The following is a 17,848-nucleotide window of genomic DNA, read 5'->3' as shown; positions in this document are numbered from 1 at the left end:
AAACTATATTATTATAATTGTTGTTAAATAACAATATTAATCACATTTAAGTAAATTCGCCAAGATTTTTCAATATATTATTTATTAGCCATTTGAATGTTGTTGTAATATTTTAAAATTCTGTGTTATATTAGATTAACTCCTTATTGAATTGAACTGTTCTATACATTTAAATCTCCTCAAATCCGATAATTAAATTGAATAAATTATCTCCAAACAGAAACAATTATGATAACGGTCAAACCTTTCAGGTACTCACAACCGCTTTCATCCAATGCTTGTATAGCGCTCAAACCAGGTTATTCTCTCGAACTTGTTAAAACACCGCTTTAATGAGAGATACGTTATATTTTACTTAGGCAATAAGGTACCTTGACCACCGTCGTCTTTACAGGTTCCACGCCGGATTAATCAAATCATCATCTAACTAAGATAGAATTCTCGTTGACAATTTTTTAGCAACACGAAATAAATTAGCGCACTAGAACTCATGTTTACTTGATTAGAAGCTGGTTTGAATACAGTGGTTCAATTCTATACAAAGAACTGACATATGCACTACTATAAGATTGACTTTGGTAGGCGCTACTTTTACGGCATTTAGTATAAAAGTCATTGTTAAAGCTTAATTATTAGTATACGAGTCGATTATATTGAAATATACCAATAAGAGTACTAGTGCATCACATCAGTTCCGAGAAAGCAGTTGTTATAAGTTTTGGGGCATTCGGATAAAAAGTGCCAAAAAAATTATGGTGAAACTAAATTTGGCGACGCGTACGTGTGACACAAGAGTTTTTAGTGGCTCGCCTATTCTCGTGAGCAGCGAAAGCCCAAACTATTATGTAGTCTTAACAAAGAGTAAAAAAAATAGAGTTTTTTAAATATATATTGAAAAAAATTAGGTATAATAGATTTTTTTTATATAAAAAAATAGAGATATATAGGTTTTTTTAAACATATATTAAAAAAATTAGGTATAATAGCTTTTTTTCAAAAATTTGAGACTTTTTTTCCTAAAATTTGAAGCCTTTTCTAGGCCTTATTTTCACAAAAAAAATCTGGAGTTTTAGGCCATTGCCTAAATAGTTTAAGCCTCGGACCGGCCCTACAACCACTGGCATTCCGAAACCCACCTCTACACTTGGTTTTGAGCACATACTCGACTCTTTTAATTACCTTCACTAGTTTAGGGAAAAAACCAAACTACCAAAGTCAAGGCCATCATTACATCTCTAGTACGTCAAACTACAACTTAACATTACAAATGAAATACATATCACTAAAGCTGAGCAATTATAGCAAGAAAAACTAATACATGAAACAAAGTTCTTCTATGTTGTAACAAAAGAAGATATACTACACGAAGACAAATTAAACAAATGAGAGTACCGACCCCAACACAGCATACATGAAAGGTAAGCAAGATTGAGAGTCGCGACAGCTCCTATAACGTCATCGTAGAATTGTACCGCTACTTCTAATCCCACCCATTATAGCTCTTGGTTTAGTTCATATCCGTTGGATTTTAGTCAAACGATGCTTTCATACCTTACGTTCAATAAATAAGTGAGTTGATGGTATGATTCTAATCAATTTCAAAACACAAGACATAAAATAGACATTTGAAATTGTTTACTTCCTTATTCGCCCGACAGGTAAATGAAATAACATGTTGATAAGTTGATTGGCTAGCTAAGTTTATAGTTTGGAATAAATCGTTTAAAGATGCTTTATATCATGTTCTTAACATCTTAGAAAAAATTTGTTGGCCTGTTTGATAGATTGTGCCCGATTCGATCGATTTAGTGAGTTTTTTGCGTTAGTTCTGGTTACCTTTGTGCATCTAGTTGGTATAATCTATCTTGTCATACAATTTTTCAGTAAAAATTGAAATTACGTGATCTGTGCTTATGTCACAGAATATGTTGTGACGGATTCTGTGACAAACACTAAAATTCGAGTGATCAAACAGAGAAGGCTGTAAGTGTGAAATTATAAAGAACACAGGGATTGGTAACCTAGTTCGGCAATTCGTGCCTACGTCTGGAGGGCCTTTGTCCGGTGGAAAGCAATCTACTATGATAACGTGGTACAATAAGGTTTTACACTAAACGACTCACTCGCTAGCTACCCAACCTACGTCTATCTTATTCAACAGCAACTTAAGCTCCCCCTAAGCACGAGATCCCCTCGATTCCCACAGAAAATCTCTCCCGAGACTTCTAACAGTGTTTCCCGATAAGAACAAAGGAAAAACCTAACCTCTTGCTTCTAATACAATCACCCGTATATAGGCAACAAAGCAGAGGTAACTGACACATTAAGAGCTTGAACACAGGTCGTTCAATGCTCAGCTAAAACACACAAAATAAACCTCTCAAAAAGTGTTTCCCCAAAAGCGTCAAGAAGGTGTGTGAAAGGAGGACACCACATATAGTCTTCGAAGCGAATTAGGGCGTGTGAATTCAGTTGCTGGAATCAGGGATATCATATCTTCTGGTCCCTGGAAAATCTCGCGGATATTTGATGACTCTGAGAATGTCGCAGAATATGTCGCAACAAAATCTGCAACAAATCAAATATTCTCTGCCGCGTGAAGACTCCACATCAGCAACAAATATCCTCCTTTTATGAGCAATTTTGCCAATTAAACATCGCCAATAAATGCATAGTATTTGCATCAACAATCTCCCCCTTTGGCGGTGTTTTAGGCAAAATCAATGCGAGGTTCAAGTGTATACAGATTACACAAAATCAACATAGTCTCAACATATTAATGAACCTCGATACTATACTCCCCTTTTTTTCCTGAAGACATGCTTGAATAAACGGGAGACAAGCAACGCCAAAGTCTAAGACAGAACGAAAGAGTACAAAGCAAGCTAACCAATAAAAAGACAAACCAGCTCATCACCTCCAAAATAGAGTAACAACCATGTCTCAGAACTCAGCAGAACCTACGAAAGACTCATCTGCAGAATCAACAGCGGCTGAGGTCGATGCAGAGGCGGTTCCAGCACGTGTAGGGGAAGCGGAAGTGGATGGTGGTGCCGATGCCGATATTCCCCCCTTATTTTCGTTTTTTTTCTTTTTTTTTTTGTTCTCTTTTTTTTTCTTTTTGTTCTTTTTTTTCTCTTTTTTTTGTTCTTTTTTTTCTTTTTTTTTTTTTTGGGTAAGGGAAATAGCTCACAAAGGTGATGACTCAAGATTCGATAACACATAGACCCAAGGCGGATCTAAGTGCTTCAAACTGAGAAGACTCGAGAGCCTTCGTGAGGATGTCGGCTAGCTGTCGGTCGGTAGAGGTGTGCTCGTCTTGCATAACAGCAATCCAATAATCGTCTCTCAATGCTTCTTGATGCCCTTTCGGTTCAATCTGTGAGGTGAAGCAGACAAACCCAATCATCTCTCTGTAGTTGACTCTTGGAACTCGTCTGGTTTGCATTCCGTCGTCAATGTTTCCGATGATGTCTGTGGAGGGATGATTCTTCTTGATCCTGCTCGAAGGCTTTGTTGCAGAGATGTCTGTGTTATCTCGGTTCCGATCAATGTTGCAGTTTCTGTCTTGAACATTTTCTGTGACATTTTCTGTCTCTGTTGGAGTATCTGCAGCTTCTGGTTCATCATCATCTGAGGTAGTGGGCCGAGTCTGGGTAGTAATATCACCATTGATCACCACGTTGATTGACTCCATAATGAAGCGTGTGTGTTTTTTGTTATACACGCGGAAAGCACGACTAGTGGTTGAATAGCCAAGAAAAACTCCCTCATCACTCTTAGCATCTAGCTTGCTCCGCTGCTCGCTGTCATTCAACACATAACACGGACTTCCAAATACACGGAAGTATTTTATATTCGATTTCCTTCCCTTCCATATCTCGTAGCATGTGGTAGAGGTGCCGGCATGGAGAGAAACACAGTTGAGGATGTAGCAGGCGGTGTTGAATGCCTCGGCCCAAAATTTGAGAGGTATATTGGCAGCGTGTAGCATGACTCTTGCCATCTCTTGTAGCGACTGGTTCTTGCACTCCACAATACCATTCTGTCGGGGAGTGGTTGGTGCTGAAAACTCGTGGGAGATGCCATGATCTTCACATAATTCAGCAAATGCGTTGTTCTCGAACTCATGACCATGATCGTTGCGGATTCGTATCACCTTGCCTATGTCACGAGCTTTCTCCTTTTGAAGGCGGAAGCAGAGAGCCTTGAAGACTTGGAACGTCTCTGATTTATCTCGTAAAAATTCCACCCAACAGAAACGTGAGAAATCATCTACACACACGTAAATATATTTTTTTTACCTCCCAGGCTTTCAACCTGCAGAGGACCCATGAGGTCCATATGGAGCAGTTCCAAAACATGTGTCATAGAAAGATGTTGTGACATGTTGTGTGACATCTTGGTCTGTATGCCTATCTGACAATCTCCACAGATCTTTCCACCCTAGTACTTCAGTGCAGGAATACCACGAACAGCTTCCTTCGAAACAACGTCATTCAAGCTACGGTAGTTGAGATGTCCAAGACGCTTGTGCCATAAGTCCGTCTCCTCGAGTTTGGTCTTCAAACAGGTTTCTGGCAGCACATCTAGAGGCACCCATAAGTAGCAATTATCGGAGGAGAGTTTATCTATCATAACATGATTGTTGGAGGCATTGGTCACAACGCATGTAGTCTTGTTGAAGTGGACATAGAGCTCGGCATCACACAATTGGCTGACGCTAATAAGATTGGCTTTAAGATCTTGCACGTAGAGGACTTTGTCAAGAGAGGGCAGACCATCAACATTCAGTGTGCCTACACCGAGAATTTTCCCTTTGACCCCGTCACCAAAGGTAACATGGCGACTAGGACAAGTCTTGATATTCTTCAAAAGATCCTTTTGACCGGTCATATGGCGGGAGCAGCCACTATCAAAATACCAATCTTCGGCCGTCATTGCTCTGAGTGAAGTGTAAGCGACATTGCATCGGATGTCTGGTTCACGAACTCTCCAAATCTTCGCGGGTGAGGCAATGGTCTTTTTCTGACTCTGGGACTGCTTCTTCAAATCTTTCTGGAGTCGATAGCACCAAGGTCTGATGTGGCCAGGCTTTAGGCAGTAATGACAAACCCGACGTCGCCGATTGCGTCTTGTCACAGGAGGTGTTTCAGCATATTCTGTGACATCAGCCTCCTCTGGTTTTTTGCTGCCTTTTACAAACGTGGTTATAGAACCAGGTTTTCGAGCATCATAACCAATGTCGTGATGATTTCCTGCATCTTTCCCCAAGCAAAGAATGTCATCAAGATTGGATGTTCCTGAATTGAGCATACGAATATTTCTTTTAAGAGCATTAAATTCAGAGATAAGCTTATCTTGTTGTGTCTTTTCGGACTGAAGTGATCGTTGAAGAGAAGCAACGGTTAAGGCAAGCACTTCGTTTTCTTTATAGATGACATTAACCTTTGTGCGAAGGTTTTCATTCAGCCGTATGACTTCGGTCCATCGACTGAATAGTTCACGATAGGCTTGTGAGACAGATTCCAATGAGATTTCAACATCACTCTCACTGGAAGAAACATTGTCATAGAATTATTTGTCAGAGACATTTTCTGTGACATCCTGATGAGACTGAGGATCGGTCGCTTCCTGAGTGGTGAATGCAAGGAGGTTGTTCGGACTGTCTTCATCCTCTGACTCTTCATCACTCCAAGTAGTATTATAGCTCTTGTTGTTCTTCTTGAGAATATTAGCACATTCTGCCTGTATGTGACCGAACCCTTCGCATTCTCTGCACTGTATCCCCTTGGATTTGCCTCTCTGGTCAAGTAATGTCTCAGCAGCCTTTGGTTTTCTCTAAGGATTGAGAGCCCGGTTGTTGTTGTTGAATTTGTCTGGGGCAGATTCCGTGGTACTCCAGCTTGGGTTGTGGTTGAGCTTCTTCATGTACTTCCCAAACTTCCCGAATTTCTTTGCCAGCATGGCAATGTTTTTAGCCATATCATCATCATCGAAGGGTGTAAGGTCTTCATGGACATCCGCTTTCAAGGCGATCCCCTTCGTTTTGGGCTCCGGATCAATCGTCATCTCAAAGGTTCGGAGAGAACCCATGAGTTCTTCAAGTTTCATGCTCTTTATGTCTTTGGCCTCCTCAATAGCAGTGACTTTATAGATGAATCGTTTGGGCAACGAACGCAACACTTTCCTGATAAGTTTCTCCTCAGGAATTTTCTCACCAAGGGCAAACGATTCATTAGCCAGATCACAAAGACGAGAATTGAACTCATTTATAGTTTCACTTTCTTCCATTCTGAGATTTTCAAACTTTGTGGTCAATAGTTAAAGTCTCGACATACGTACTGTATCGTTTCCTTCATGGTGGACTTAAAGGATTGTCCATGCGTCTTTGACAACCTCGAAGGTGTGGATGAGTTTGAAAACGTTGGCGTCCACAGCAGAAAAGATGGCGTTGAGAGCTTTCGAGTTGGAGTTTGCAAGCCTCTCTTCATCGGGGGACCAACGTTCTTCAGGCTTGAGAGTTGAGCTTCCATCGGCTTCCTTAGTGGTAGGATGAGTCCATCCCGTGAGAATCACTTTCCAAGCCTTTTCATCCAAGGACTTCAGAAACGCCTTCATACGCGCCTTCCAATAGGAGTAGTTGCTGCCGTCGAGTAATGGAGGTCGGCTAATCGACGCACCTTCCTTCATGAAATCCATCTCGAATAAAAGATCAGTAAACACCACGGATCACACTCAAGGTGAGGAGTGAACCTGCTCTGATACCAACTGAAATTACGTGATCTGTGCGTATGTCACAGAATATGTTGTGACGGATTCTGTGACAAACACTAAAATTCGAGTGATCAAACAGAGAAGGCTGTAAGTGCGAAATTATAAAGAACACAGGGATTGGTAACCCAGTTCGGCAATTCGTGCCTACGTCTGGAGGGCCTTTGCCCGGTGGAAAGCAATCTACTATGATAACGTGGTACAATAAGGTTTTACACTAAACGACTTCCTCGCTAGCTACCCAACCTACGTCTATCTTATTCAAGAGCAACTTAGGCTCCCCCTAAGCACGAGATCCCCTCGATTCCCACAGAAAATCTCTCCCGAGACTTCTAACAGTGTTTCCCGATAAGAACAAAGGAAAAACCTAACCTCTTGCTTCTAATATAAAAATAAAGCACGGGAAATAAAAGCAATCTATATATTTTCAGTACGCACATCGATTCATTTTTCAAATTGTGGATACATATGTATCCTTAGGAGACCGAAACGGCTGCTATTATTAGTATCAAACCAATAACGGTTCATACAAGCAAAATCTTCTAATCGATAATTAGGCCAAATAAAAAATTTGAATTTAATCTGTGTATTTGTCTCTCTTTTTCTTTTATTCAAAGCTAGACTCTTTACTCGATTTTCAGTCCAAATCAATCACCCGTATATAGGCAACAAAGCAGAGGTAACTGACACCTTAAGAGCTTGAACACAGGTCATTCAATGATCAGCTAAAACACACAAAATAAACCTCTCAAAAAGTGTTTCCCCAAAAGCGTCAAGAAGGTGTGTGAAAGGAGGACGCCACATATAGTCTTCGAAGCGAATTAGGGCGTGTGAATTCAGTTGCTGGCATCAGGGATATCATATCTTCTGATCCCTGGAAAATCTCGCGGATATTTGATGACTCCGAGAATGTCGCAGAATATGTCGCAACAAAATCTGCAACAAATCAAATATTCTCTGCCGCGTGAAGACTCCACATCAGCAACAAATATCCTACTTTTATGAGCAATTTTGCCAATTAAGCATCGCCAATAAATGCATAGTATTTGCATCAACAAAAATGATAAGTGACATCATAAAACCATTACATGTATATAAAAAATAATTTGACACTGCATACAAAAAGTCTTTAAACATCTATCAAGTAAAAGCAAGATCAAACTATAGAAAAAACGCAGACGTTAAATTCAATCACGTTTGTCCGTGAAACTAATAATATCAAGCAATGTACCAAGAAAAGAAAAACAAAGACTTAAACACACAAATATGAGTTTCATTTCTATTGAACTTAGTAAAACACGTAGTCTTATCGACTTAGAACATTGATAACTACAAAACGCTGTGACACGAAATGATCAGACAGAATGGTATACCACACGTAATCACCATTCTACTTAATTATTACAGAAATACATCAGAAAACGAAGAAAAGTATACGATGTCATTCATGCCGAAGCAATCATGTATGTTTTTTTTTTCTTCTAGTTATTGTTGTCGTACCAGAACTGCTTCTGGAGTTTGTTGACAACGTCCTTGTCCACCTGGAAAGCCTTGGCGAGAATATCTGCGTTGATCGGAGGGTCGGATCCGAACACTGCGTTGGCAATGGTGATCACTCCCGGGTTTTGGCTGCTAAGTCCGGCGAAAGCCACCGCCGGAGCGTGACCGGTGTTGAACTGAAAGTGGATGAGACCGATCGGGAACACGAACACGTCACCTTTCTTGAGGTACTTCGTGAAGAGCTTGTTTTTGGCGCCTTGGATGTTCGAGGTCACGAAGCCCACCAAGAGCTCTCCCTCGGCCACCACCAGGATTTCCGAGGCACGTGGGTGAGTGTGTGGCGGGTTCTGTCCGTACGGCGCGTAGTCGATACGCACGAGCTGTACCCCGAGAGTGTTGAGCCCTGGGAGTTTGTCGACGGTCACAGCGGTTACAATCGAGCCGACAGGGTTGTCGGTGTTTCCGGCCACGTCGAGGCCCGAAGTGAAGAAATCGTCGGCCTTGGCGAGCATTGGATCCTTGCAGAATCTCCCGTTCACAAACACTGCTCATATAAAAAAAGAACAATATATAAGTCAATGTACATGATAAAATAGGGCTTGTACGGATAAAATGAGAGAACAAAAAAAAAAAAGAGATATATATATATATATATATATAACAATACATACATCTAGCTAAGACCTAAAATGAGTATACAAATTTAAGAGAAAGTGGGTATAAGTTATAACTTACAAGCGTTTTTAGTGTCGTTTGTGGCGACACAAAAGTCCTGAAGAGGGCTTGGGTCATAGGCAGTGGCAATGGAAGTTGCCAAAGCGAAAAGAACAAGTGAAATAAGGAAGTGAGTGCTCTTCATGATGGATGTTTTTCAGGTACTTTATGTGTGTTTATGTGTGTATTGCAAGTGAAGGATGAGAAATATGCATTATGATCCACGTGTATTTATAGTAGGCTTGTGCATGAACTAGTCTATTTTTTTTTTTTTTTTTTCACAAATCGGAAAGAGACCTGGTCTGTTTATTATTTATTAAAGACTTGGTTCAAAACTTATTGCAGTTCTTTAGACGTTAATAATTCCCCATTTGTACTACTTGTATAAACAATCATATATGTTAGTTTCTGCTAGTGGTTGAAACTGTCAAATATTATTAATAACTGATATGTTTTCGAGTCTCTTATAGCGGTATATTTTGTATGTATTTTCCGGATTTACTTTGTGAAATTTATATTTGACTATTCTTCCATTTCCTAACTACTCATAGGACTACCTTATAATTGGTCTATATGAACGTACTTTCAGTTGGAAGGCTTTCTTGATGGCTTTAAAATTTCGGGTCATATAGTCTGATGAAAAATTATTGTGACAGCTCTTTGAATTATTTTCTAAACCTAACTGTAGATGAATACCAAATCCTTCCAGAACTATATGAAATTTATAAAGATTTTTGGGTAATGTATTTTTTTCCTCTTGTTAGGTTCTAATATCGGCCCTGAAGATGGTGCACCATCATTGTCAGCATTACAATAATAATAAAACTAATAACCGTGTTTCATTTGATCACAAAAGGTGGACGCAGGACTTTGTCTCTGAGGAAAACTAACAAAACAGTGGTAACGAATATTCGGGTACTAATTCATCAAGGTTCTTATTGTGAAGTAGTCTTGAATCTTGATTGGCTCTCTTAGCAGATAGTTTTAGTTGATATATTATATATGCTTAGTTGAAGTTAGACGATCGATATGCACAAAATGTTAGGTAATTTTTTTGTATTTTTATTGCTGTGTCGGAAATGGCGGAGAATCGGCCCTGTACTGAGATTTTTTTATGTATAAAACCCAATTGGTCCAACAATATTGTTTTTTAATCGGCCTTGTGTGTGTTTTACTATTTGGAATTCAATTTCTTAAAAATATAGATAAAACAGTAAATAAGATATAACACTATTTTTAAATTTATTCTTATTCTTTCTTGTAAATTCATATATATCAGTCAAAATCAAAGGTTAATATAAGTTAGTACATGTTAATATTGATTAACATTGGATGAAATATAGTTCAAATGATATATTTGTTCATATGAGTTAATACTTGTCATGGTTCATATTAATTAATATTGGATGCAATAAAGTTTAAATGAGTGGTCGATGCATATGAAATAAAATTTGAGGGAAATTTTAGAGGTAAAATGAGATTTTATTTTTCTTGAAAGTACAAGAGGAAAATGAGAGGCCAAACATAATTGTGTTAGGATTTGATATGGAGGTAAAGTCTTCGTAATATATAGTATCAGATGAATTAGGTTCCACAACTTTACATGGGGTCTCGTTATCAGTTTCTCTCTTCTCTTCCTTTCAAATTAAATTTACACAATTTTCAAACACAATAAAAAATAAATAAATAAAATTCTATTGCATTTTCCTTCAAAGTTTCATTATCTACAAATATTAGTAAAATTCAGTTAACCAAATAGTAAAGTATGTTGATGTCAAGAAATAGATACAACAATTGTCTCGGTAAGTATATGCCGAACAGGCTCGGTCAATATAGCGATTACGAAGACCAACTTGTTCTTAAATCAGACAAATTTCCATACAAAAGTATAAAAATGAGAGAAGATTCAATATAAAGGTATAAATAGATGGTGAATTGTGCAGCGTAGCTGTATTATGTGAATGAGTGTCCAGTCCTTTCCTGTTGGGGCTTTCTGCTTTTTATGGACTAGATAATGCCTGGACGTGAGTTAGTCAGTTTCCGCGTTCCGGACGATTATTTCGTAATTGCATCATATGTAACGCGATTGCTCTGAAATCATTCGTAAGTCTTCAGAACGGTTATTGATACTAGCTTACGTGGCCATTGTGAGTGTAATTTGACTAGTCTTTAATTATACCGAATATTTTTACGATATTTTCGGTTTTGTTTGTCAGTATTCAAATCTTAACTTATGGTGCTGATCGTTTCTCATTTTTTTACACTTCAAACCATACTACTTCAAACAATATTGTTCGGTGTTTCATTGTTGTTCGGTGATAGGAATGTTCTGATAATTTACCATCGTAACAAAGTGCAACATGAACTAAATTAGTGAATAATGACACTTTCTTTATAATGACAATCCGGCTATATTCATCCAAACAGTAAGTTTAAAGCGCACAAGTGTGCTCTTATTGAATTATAAATTTGTATCAATATATTTTTACTGTGACGTCCTAGAACAAAGCTACATATGCAATGCTCTTATAGTGGTAAGAGCCACAGAACTCTATTTAAAGCGACAAGAGAATGGTGGACATATCACCGCTCTATTTATTACAAAAACACAGAACTCGGAAAAGTAAAAGAGACCAAATAACAGGAACAGTTTGTGAAGCGTTTTAGTGGTGAAATGGATGTTTCTAGTTGTTGTCGTACCAGAACTGCTTCTGGAGTTTGTTGACAACGTTCTTGTCCACCTGGAAAGCCCTGGCGAGGATGTCTGCGTTGATCGGAGGGTCGGACCCGAACACGGCGTTGGCGATGGTGATCACTCCCGGGTTTTGGCTGCTAAGTCCGGCGAAAGCCACCGCCGGAGCGTGACCGGTGTTGAACTGAAAGTGGATGAGACCGATCGGGAACACGAACACGTCACCTTTCTTGAGTTGCTTCGTGAAGAGCTTGTTCTTGGCGCCTGGGATGTTCGAGGTCACGAAACCCACCAAGAGCTCTCCCTCGATCACCACCAGGATTTCCGAGGCGCGTGGGTGAGTGTGTGGCGGGTTCTGTCCGTACGGCGCGTAGTCGATACGCGCGAGCTGTATCCCGAGAGTGTTGAGCCCTGGGAGTTTGTCGACGGTCACGGCGGTTACAAACGAGCCGACAGGGTTGTCGGTGTTTCCGGCCACGTCGAGGCCAAAAGTGAAGAAATCGTCGGCCTTGGCGAGCATTGGATCCTTGCAGAATCTCCCGTTCACAAACACTAATAACAAAAGGAAATAAATATATAATATTAAGGACTGATCATATAAAACAATACAAATTTACTATTATTATTATTGTATAGATAAAAAGGGTATATATACTTACGACCGTTGGTGTCATTTGTTGTGATACAGAAGTCCTGAAGAGGGCTTGGGTCATAAGCAGTGGCAATGGAAGTTGCCAAAGCAAAGAGAGCAAGTGAAAAAAGGAAGTGAATATTCTTCATGGTGGCTATGCTATACGTGTGTGGGTGTACTCTATATGTTGGTTAATTAAGTGATGAGAAACCCTTTCTACAATACATGCCTATTTATACACTTCAGTTTCTGAACTAGTCAAATGTCTTTTTCATCGAGCATCATGAAAGACTAGCTAGGTCAATTAGATAAATATTTCTAAACGTTATGTGTATAAGGTACTAACTTATTTAACTACTCGATATAATATATAATTTTTTTTACTTGGTTTTTCAATATGGAATGGGTCATTAGTTTCTAGTTAATTTCTTATTGATACTATGTGTTTTATCCTAACCTGCTCCTTCAATTTTTTCAAATTAGATAAGTTATTATAAGCTAAACTTTACAAATTTTTTTCTTTTGTTAGGTGTGGACTTAAGTTATTCGATGACGTAACTAAAGTTCAAACTTAGAGAACGATGACTTTGCGTATGGACATATTCATGTTGCGCTTCAATGTAAAAATTAAAAGATACATCTTATAGTGATAGAAACCCCGGGGTTTTCGTAAGTTAAATCCATTGCAATTGCAAATTAGATTGTTGGTGAATTTCCTAGAAAATGTTTGTATCAACCAACAGCTCAGGTGGCTGATTAATAGAGAATTTCGACGCTTAGTAGATGATATATATATTATCCGAAAGATACACACAAAATGAAAGAGCCCACTATTTACAGTCCATTTGAGCATACTCATGTAGCAAGACACAAGTGTTAATATAACCAACAGGACGATTTGTAAAAAAAATATCACTTTTTGTTATGGATTATTTTTATCATCAATTCCTAAAAATATATAAGTTTTCATAAAATATTTAAATTATTTAAGACGTCTATTACAAAGAAAATTTCGTGATTTTTTTGTCAAATTTTCTGTTATTCTTTAAAATCGAGTAGAACCAATCCAGTTTTAGTCTTATTTTCAACAATTGAACCAGATAATTATATATTTCATTTTTTTTTAGAGATTTGTAATTAATTAGGTCACTTTAAACATGTAATTTTGAATCTAGTTTATGTTTGGTAATTTTTAGGGATATAGTCAAATAGCTTATGTGTCAATAATTAAGGTTTGATTTGCCCTTATTTATTAACTTCACTTTCTCTCTCCTATCTTTTTTCAAATAATTTTTTTTGCATTAAAACTTAAAAATTCGTATTTTTCTCATACGAACTCGAAATTGAGTGATTTCAGATCCTACAAATTCGTGACGTCGAAATCTTCAAAAATAGACCTTGTGTTTGATGAAAAATTATATTTATATCGATAATTTTAAAAAAATTCAGTTATTTCCATATTTAAGGTAGTAACGTGATTTTTCTACATCTATGGTATTAAACATGATTTTTCATGAAGCACAATGGATCTATTTTTGAAGATCTCGACGTCAAGAATCCGTAGGATTTAGAATCACTCAATTTTGAGTTCATATGAGATAGATATAATTTTTTGAAGTTTTTATGTAAAAAAAAAAAAAGTGTGGGAGAAAAATAAGAGAGAGAAAATGAAGAATTTGTTAATAAATAAGGGAAATCAGACCTAAATTATTGCTACATAAACCTGTTAGCTATTTTCCTTAAAGTTGTGAAACATAGACTAAAAACAAATTTCACAATTTCATTTTGGTTATTTTGCTACACTGCATTTTTTTTTAATCAGGGAAAATTAGCTAGCGTTATCTTGTTTGAGACTAGTCAATGTTTTATATATCTTACTAGCAGCCTCCTTATTTCTTCTGAATGAGCGATAATTGAGAGAAATACGCTGAAAACATAAATCTCTCCCACGTGGTAAGCCAATGAGAATTATTGGTAAGTAAAAAGCGTATATACAACGAAGGAGATGCTGAACCAAAACGCTCGCTCAGCCCAAATTTTTTAGTTATTCCGTTTGTAATTGGAATATGTAATTGGTTTTCTAGTAGTTTATATATACTTCATAATATATAATGAGAAATTATACTTTATAGGCCACTAAATTACACCTTAAAGAATGACCATACTTTTAAATCTTTAATTAAATAGCCATATTCCATAGATCTTGCATTAATTTACTTCTTATCTTACTATTATACCATTAATATATATATATATATATATATATATATATATTTTTTTTTTTTTTAAAATTCTATGTAAACGAATATATTTTGTAGTTTATATTGTTTGACCAAAATAGTTGTTCTCCTGTTTTTAATGGATTTCGAATTTAAGTTATTAACTTTCTAAAATTAATTGAGTTTCTTTCTCTGGTCGTTTATAAATAAATATTGTTGTAGATAAATAAATTATAATGGTTTTTTGTTTGATAATAAAATGATGTTTGAAAAATGATTATAGAATTTGTTTGTGTTTGTTTTACCTTATTGTTTGTTGTTAAAAATAAATGCATTGGTTGATTAAGATCCCCTATACTTTATTTATGTGTAAAATATCAGACTTTTAAGTGATTCGAACTAGTAAAGGTAAAAAAATCAGATTTATTAGCCTCATCTCAATCGGCGATATAATTGTTATAAAGTCTTCATAATGTATTAGGCTCCACAATTTTTTACATTGGGTCACTTCATGACTCTCTTTCCTCTCTTCCTTTCAAATTAAATTTACACCATTTTCAAACGTAGTAAAATAAAATATGAATAAAATGTTTCATATAATCAAATATATGAGTGAATGAAAAATAATAATAAAAAAAAAACACACACACACACACACAATTAAAAAAAAAAAAAATATATATATATATATATATATATATATATATATATAATTTGCTTCAAAGAAGATTTTTCTTCAAATGTATTATAATATATATCGATACACTAACTGGAAATATATTATAATACATTGAATAAATTTAGATGTCGTTTAACAGTACATGTCGTTTATAATACAACATGATCCATGTATTAAAAACTTCGATGTCCATACGTACTGATAAACGACAGATATTTCCACACGTACTGGGAAATGTGTTATAAATTTATAATACATTGAATAAAATTAGATGTCGTTGATCCGTACAAGTCGTTTATAGTATACTACTGTCGTTTATCAGTAAACCAATTGCTGATGAGTAAAAAAAAAGTAAAAATTGTAAAACAATTGCTGATTTCTCTTCAAATGTATTATAATATATTTCCATACTCTAACTGGATATATATTATAATACATTGAATAATGTTAGATGTCGTTTATCAGTAGATGTCGTTTATAATACAACATGATCCATGTATTAAAAATTCAGATGTGTGGACATGTACTGATAAACGACATCTACTGGTTTACGACAGGTTTTTCAACACGTACTGGGAAATGTGTTATAAATTTATAATACATTGAATAAATTAGATGTCGTTTATGGTATTCTACTGTTTATCAGTAAACCAATTGCTGATGAGAAAAAAAAAAAAAAAAATTGTAAAACAATTGTTGAGGCACAAAGTTTACGTCTTATTCAGATAAGTGTAGACAAATACACGAGCTTTTCTCCTAATTAGGAGTACAACCATGAGAGAAGAGCAAATATGGCTATGCCATTTATTCAAATGTCATAAATTAATGGGTAAAACATAATATTCTTTATAAATATTCTGTATATGATCAATTGTTATCAACCCAGAACTGCTTCTGGAGATAGTTGACGACGTTCTTGTCCACCTGGAAAGCCCTGGTGAGAATATCTGCGTTGATCGGAGGGTCTGACCCGAACACGGCATTGGCGATGGTGATCACTCCCGGGTTCTGGCTGCCAAGTCCGGCGAAAGCCACCGCCGGAGTGTGACCGGTGTTGAACTGAAAGTGGATGAGACCGATCGGGAACACGAACACGTCACCTTTCTTGAGGTGCTTCGTGAAGAGCTTGTTTTTGGCGCCTTGGATGTTCGAGGTCACGAAGCCCACCAAGAGCTCTCCCTCGGCCACCACCAAGATTTCTGAGGCGCGTGGGTGAGTGTGTGGCGGGTTCTGTCCGTACGGCGCGTAGTCAATACGCACGAGCTGTATCCCAAGAGTGTTGAGCCCCGGGACTTTGTCCACGTTCACGGCGGTTACAACCGAGCCGACCGGGCTAGTAATATTTCCGGGCATGTCGAGCCCGGAAAAGAAGAAATCGTCGGCCTTCGCGAGCATCGGATCCTTGCAGAATCTCCCATTCACAAACACTGATCACAAGCAAGAAAAAAAAAAGTATATATTAAAAACCCTAGCTAGGACCGCTGACTAAATATTGACAAAAAAAAAGCATGTAAGACTTACAAGCGTTTTTAGGGTCGTTTGTGGCAATACAGAAGTCTTGAAGAGGGCTTGGGTCATAGGCAGTGGCAATAGAAGTTGCCAAAGCTAAGAGAGCCACTGAAAGAAGGAATTGAACACCTTTCATTGTTGTTACCTACTATATGTTTTATATAGGAATTGATACTATATGTTTTTGTATGCTCTATATGTTTGTTGATTGAGGGATGAGAAAGATCTTTCTACAATATGCCTATTTATACTCATCAGTTTTTGAACTAGTCTAGCTACCATCTTTTTCATAAAGCTTCATAAGAGACTAGGTAAACTTTGACGCATTTGTTTTAAGTTCTATTAATATATGTGTTAACGTACTAACTTTAATTACCATATAATTTTTTCTTTGTCAAACAAATTATCCTCCAAAGGAAACTTTCAACATGGAATATTTAGGTCATTATTTGTTTCAGTCGGTTGCTTAAAAATGTCTTTCGAATTTTTCTTTGCTTTCTTTATTCCTATTTTATGTTTAACTGCCCGATTCTTACATTAATTTAAAATTGCATATCTTTTAGTTGAAATAATATCCGAGTTTAAAAACTTTTTCCAGAATACTACGGTGACATGTGTAAAAAAAATCAATCTGCATTAGGCCTTGTTCGGTAAGAAGGAATAAGAGAGAATGGATTGATCGTTTTTACAAGGAAAAAGAAAGAAAAAGAAAAGAAAATGATTGAATGATTTATAATGTATGTTTGGTAGAAATAAAAGAATAATGGGCGAATGAATCTTAAGAGAGTGTATTTGTAAAATTAAATTAACTTTTTTCTTCTTCTTTTTTTCTAGTTTTTTTTTTCAAAATTAGAGGGATTGAAAATGGTGAGTTTGATGGATTTACAATCCCTCCAAATCTTTCTTGTTTTCTCTCCCTGCTTTCTGCCGAACATTTATTTTAGTTTTCTCTTTAGTCTTTTGTTATGTCCGGACTTAATCGGTGAACATTTATTTTGTTTAAATTACCCGTATTTTGGGTTGGTCCTGTTTTAAAATACACGAACATATGTCCTATATTTAAATACCTAACCAGCCCTCTAAATCTAAGGGTTGACTGGATTAAAGTTCATTGGAGGACTCTTATTAAA

At 36.7% G+C, this 17,848-nt stretch overlaps 4 protein-coding genes across 4 annotated transcripts; all 4 read right to left on the bottom strand.

Annotated features, from left to right (window-relative positions):
• Positions 1–4,446: 4,446 nt before the first annotated feature.
• LOC149382436 (uncharacterized) lies at positions 4,447–6,294 on the bottom strand. Its single transcript, XM_089601494.1, has 3 exons — positions 5,857–6,294; positions 5,618–5,748; positions 4,447–5,554 (listed from the first exon to the last, which is right to left on the bottom strand). The coding sequence occupies exons 1-3, from the start codon at positions 6,292–6,294 to the stop codon at positions 4,447–4,449; spliced, it is 1,677 nt and encodes a 558-aa protein (XP_089457620.1).
• A 1,732-nt stretch (positions 6,295–8,026) lies between these two features.
• LOC149382435 (germin-like protein subfamily 1 member 17) lies at positions 8,027–9,184 on the bottom strand. The gene is made up of 2 exons (XM_089630621.1): positions 9,010–9,184; positions 8,027–8,818 (listed from the first exon to the last, which is right to left on the bottom strand). Exons 1-2 carry the CDS (start codon positions 9,131–9,133, stop codon positions 8,256–8,258), a joined length of 687 nt encoding a protein of 228 aa, XP_089486747.1. The 5' UTR covers positions 9,134–9,184; the 3' UTR covers positions 8,027–8,255.
• A 2,276-nt stretch (positions 9,185–11,460) lies between these two features.
• LOC149382434 (germin-like protein subfamily 1 member 17) lies at positions 11,461–12,512 on the bottom strand. Its single transcript, XM_089630491.1, has 2 exons — positions 12,340–12,512; positions 11,461–12,232 (listed from the first exon to the last, which is right to left on the bottom strand). Exons 1-2 carry the CDS (start codon positions 12,458–12,460, stop codon positions 11,673–11,675), a joined length of 681 nt encoding a protein of 226 aa, XP_089486617.1. The 5' UTR covers positions 12,461–12,512; the 3' UTR covers positions 11,461–11,672.
• A 3,540-nt stretch (positions 12,513–16,052) lies between these two features.
• Positions 16,053–16,923, bottom strand: LOC149382433 (germin-like protein subfamily 1 member 17). Its single transcript, XM_089630065.1, has 2 exons — positions 16,731–16,923; positions 16,053–16,636 (listed from the first exon to the last, which is right to left on the bottom strand). The coding sequence occupies exons 1-2, from the start codon at positions 16,852–16,854 to the stop codon at positions 16,077–16,079; spliced, it is 684 nt and encodes a 227-aa protein (XP_089486191.1). The 5' UTR covers positions 16,855–16,923; the 3' UTR covers positions 16,053–16,076.
• Between the last annotated feature and the right edge of the window lie 925 nt (positions 16,924–17,848).

This window comes from Urtica dioica, chromosome 11 (genome assembly GCF_054948205.1).
Source record: "Urtica dioica subsp. dioica isolate 48M chromosome 11, U.dioica_male_clone48M_v1_H2, whole genome shotgun sequence".
NCBI lineage: Eukaryota > Viridiplantae > Streptophyta > Magnoliopsida > Rosales > Urticaceae > Urtica > Urtica dioica.
The sequence above is the reverse complement of the archived record's forward strand: the minus strand, read 5'-3'. Positions and strand labels throughout refer to the sequence as shown.

Bases quoted from the DNA above. Each gene is read 5' to 3' on its own strand.
- LOC149382434 (XM_089630491.1), bottom strand. From the start codon at position 12,460: ATGAAGAATATTCACTTCCTTTTTTCACTTGCTCTCTTTGCTTTGGCA. The intron at 12,233-12,339 runs GTAAGTATATAT...TTTTGTTATTAG, and splicing joins AACAAATGACACCAACGGTC to TGTTTGTGAACGGGAGATTC.
- LOC149382436 (XM_089601494.1), bottom strand. From the start codon at position 6,294: ATGGAAGAAAGTGAAACTATAAATGAGTTCAATTCTCGTCTTTGTGAT. The intron at 5,749-5,856 runs GCTCTCAATCCT...GGTCACATACAG, and splicing joins AATTCAACAACAACAACCGG to GCAGAATGTGCTAATATTCT. The intron at 5,555-5,617 runs GTCTCATCAGGA...TGTTTCTTCCAG, and splicing joins CAGGAAGCGACCGATCCTCA to TGAGAGTGATGTTGAAATCT.
- LOC149382435 (XM_089630621.1), bottom strand. From the start codon at position 9,133: ATGAAGAGCACTCACTTCCTTATTTCACTTGTTCTTTTCGCTTTGGCA. The intron at 8,819-9,009 runs GTAAGTTATAAC...TTATATGAGCAG, and splicing joins AAACGACACTAAAAACGCTT to TGTTTGTGAACGGGAGATTC.
- LOC149382433 (XM_089630065.1), bottom strand. From the start codon at position 16,854: ATGAAAGGTGTTCAATTCCTTCTTTCAGTGGCTCTCTTAGCTTTGGCA. The intron at 16,637-16,730 runs GTAAGTCTTACA...GCTTGTGATCAG, and splicing joins AAACGACCCTAAAAACGCTT to TGTTTGTGAATGGGAGATTC.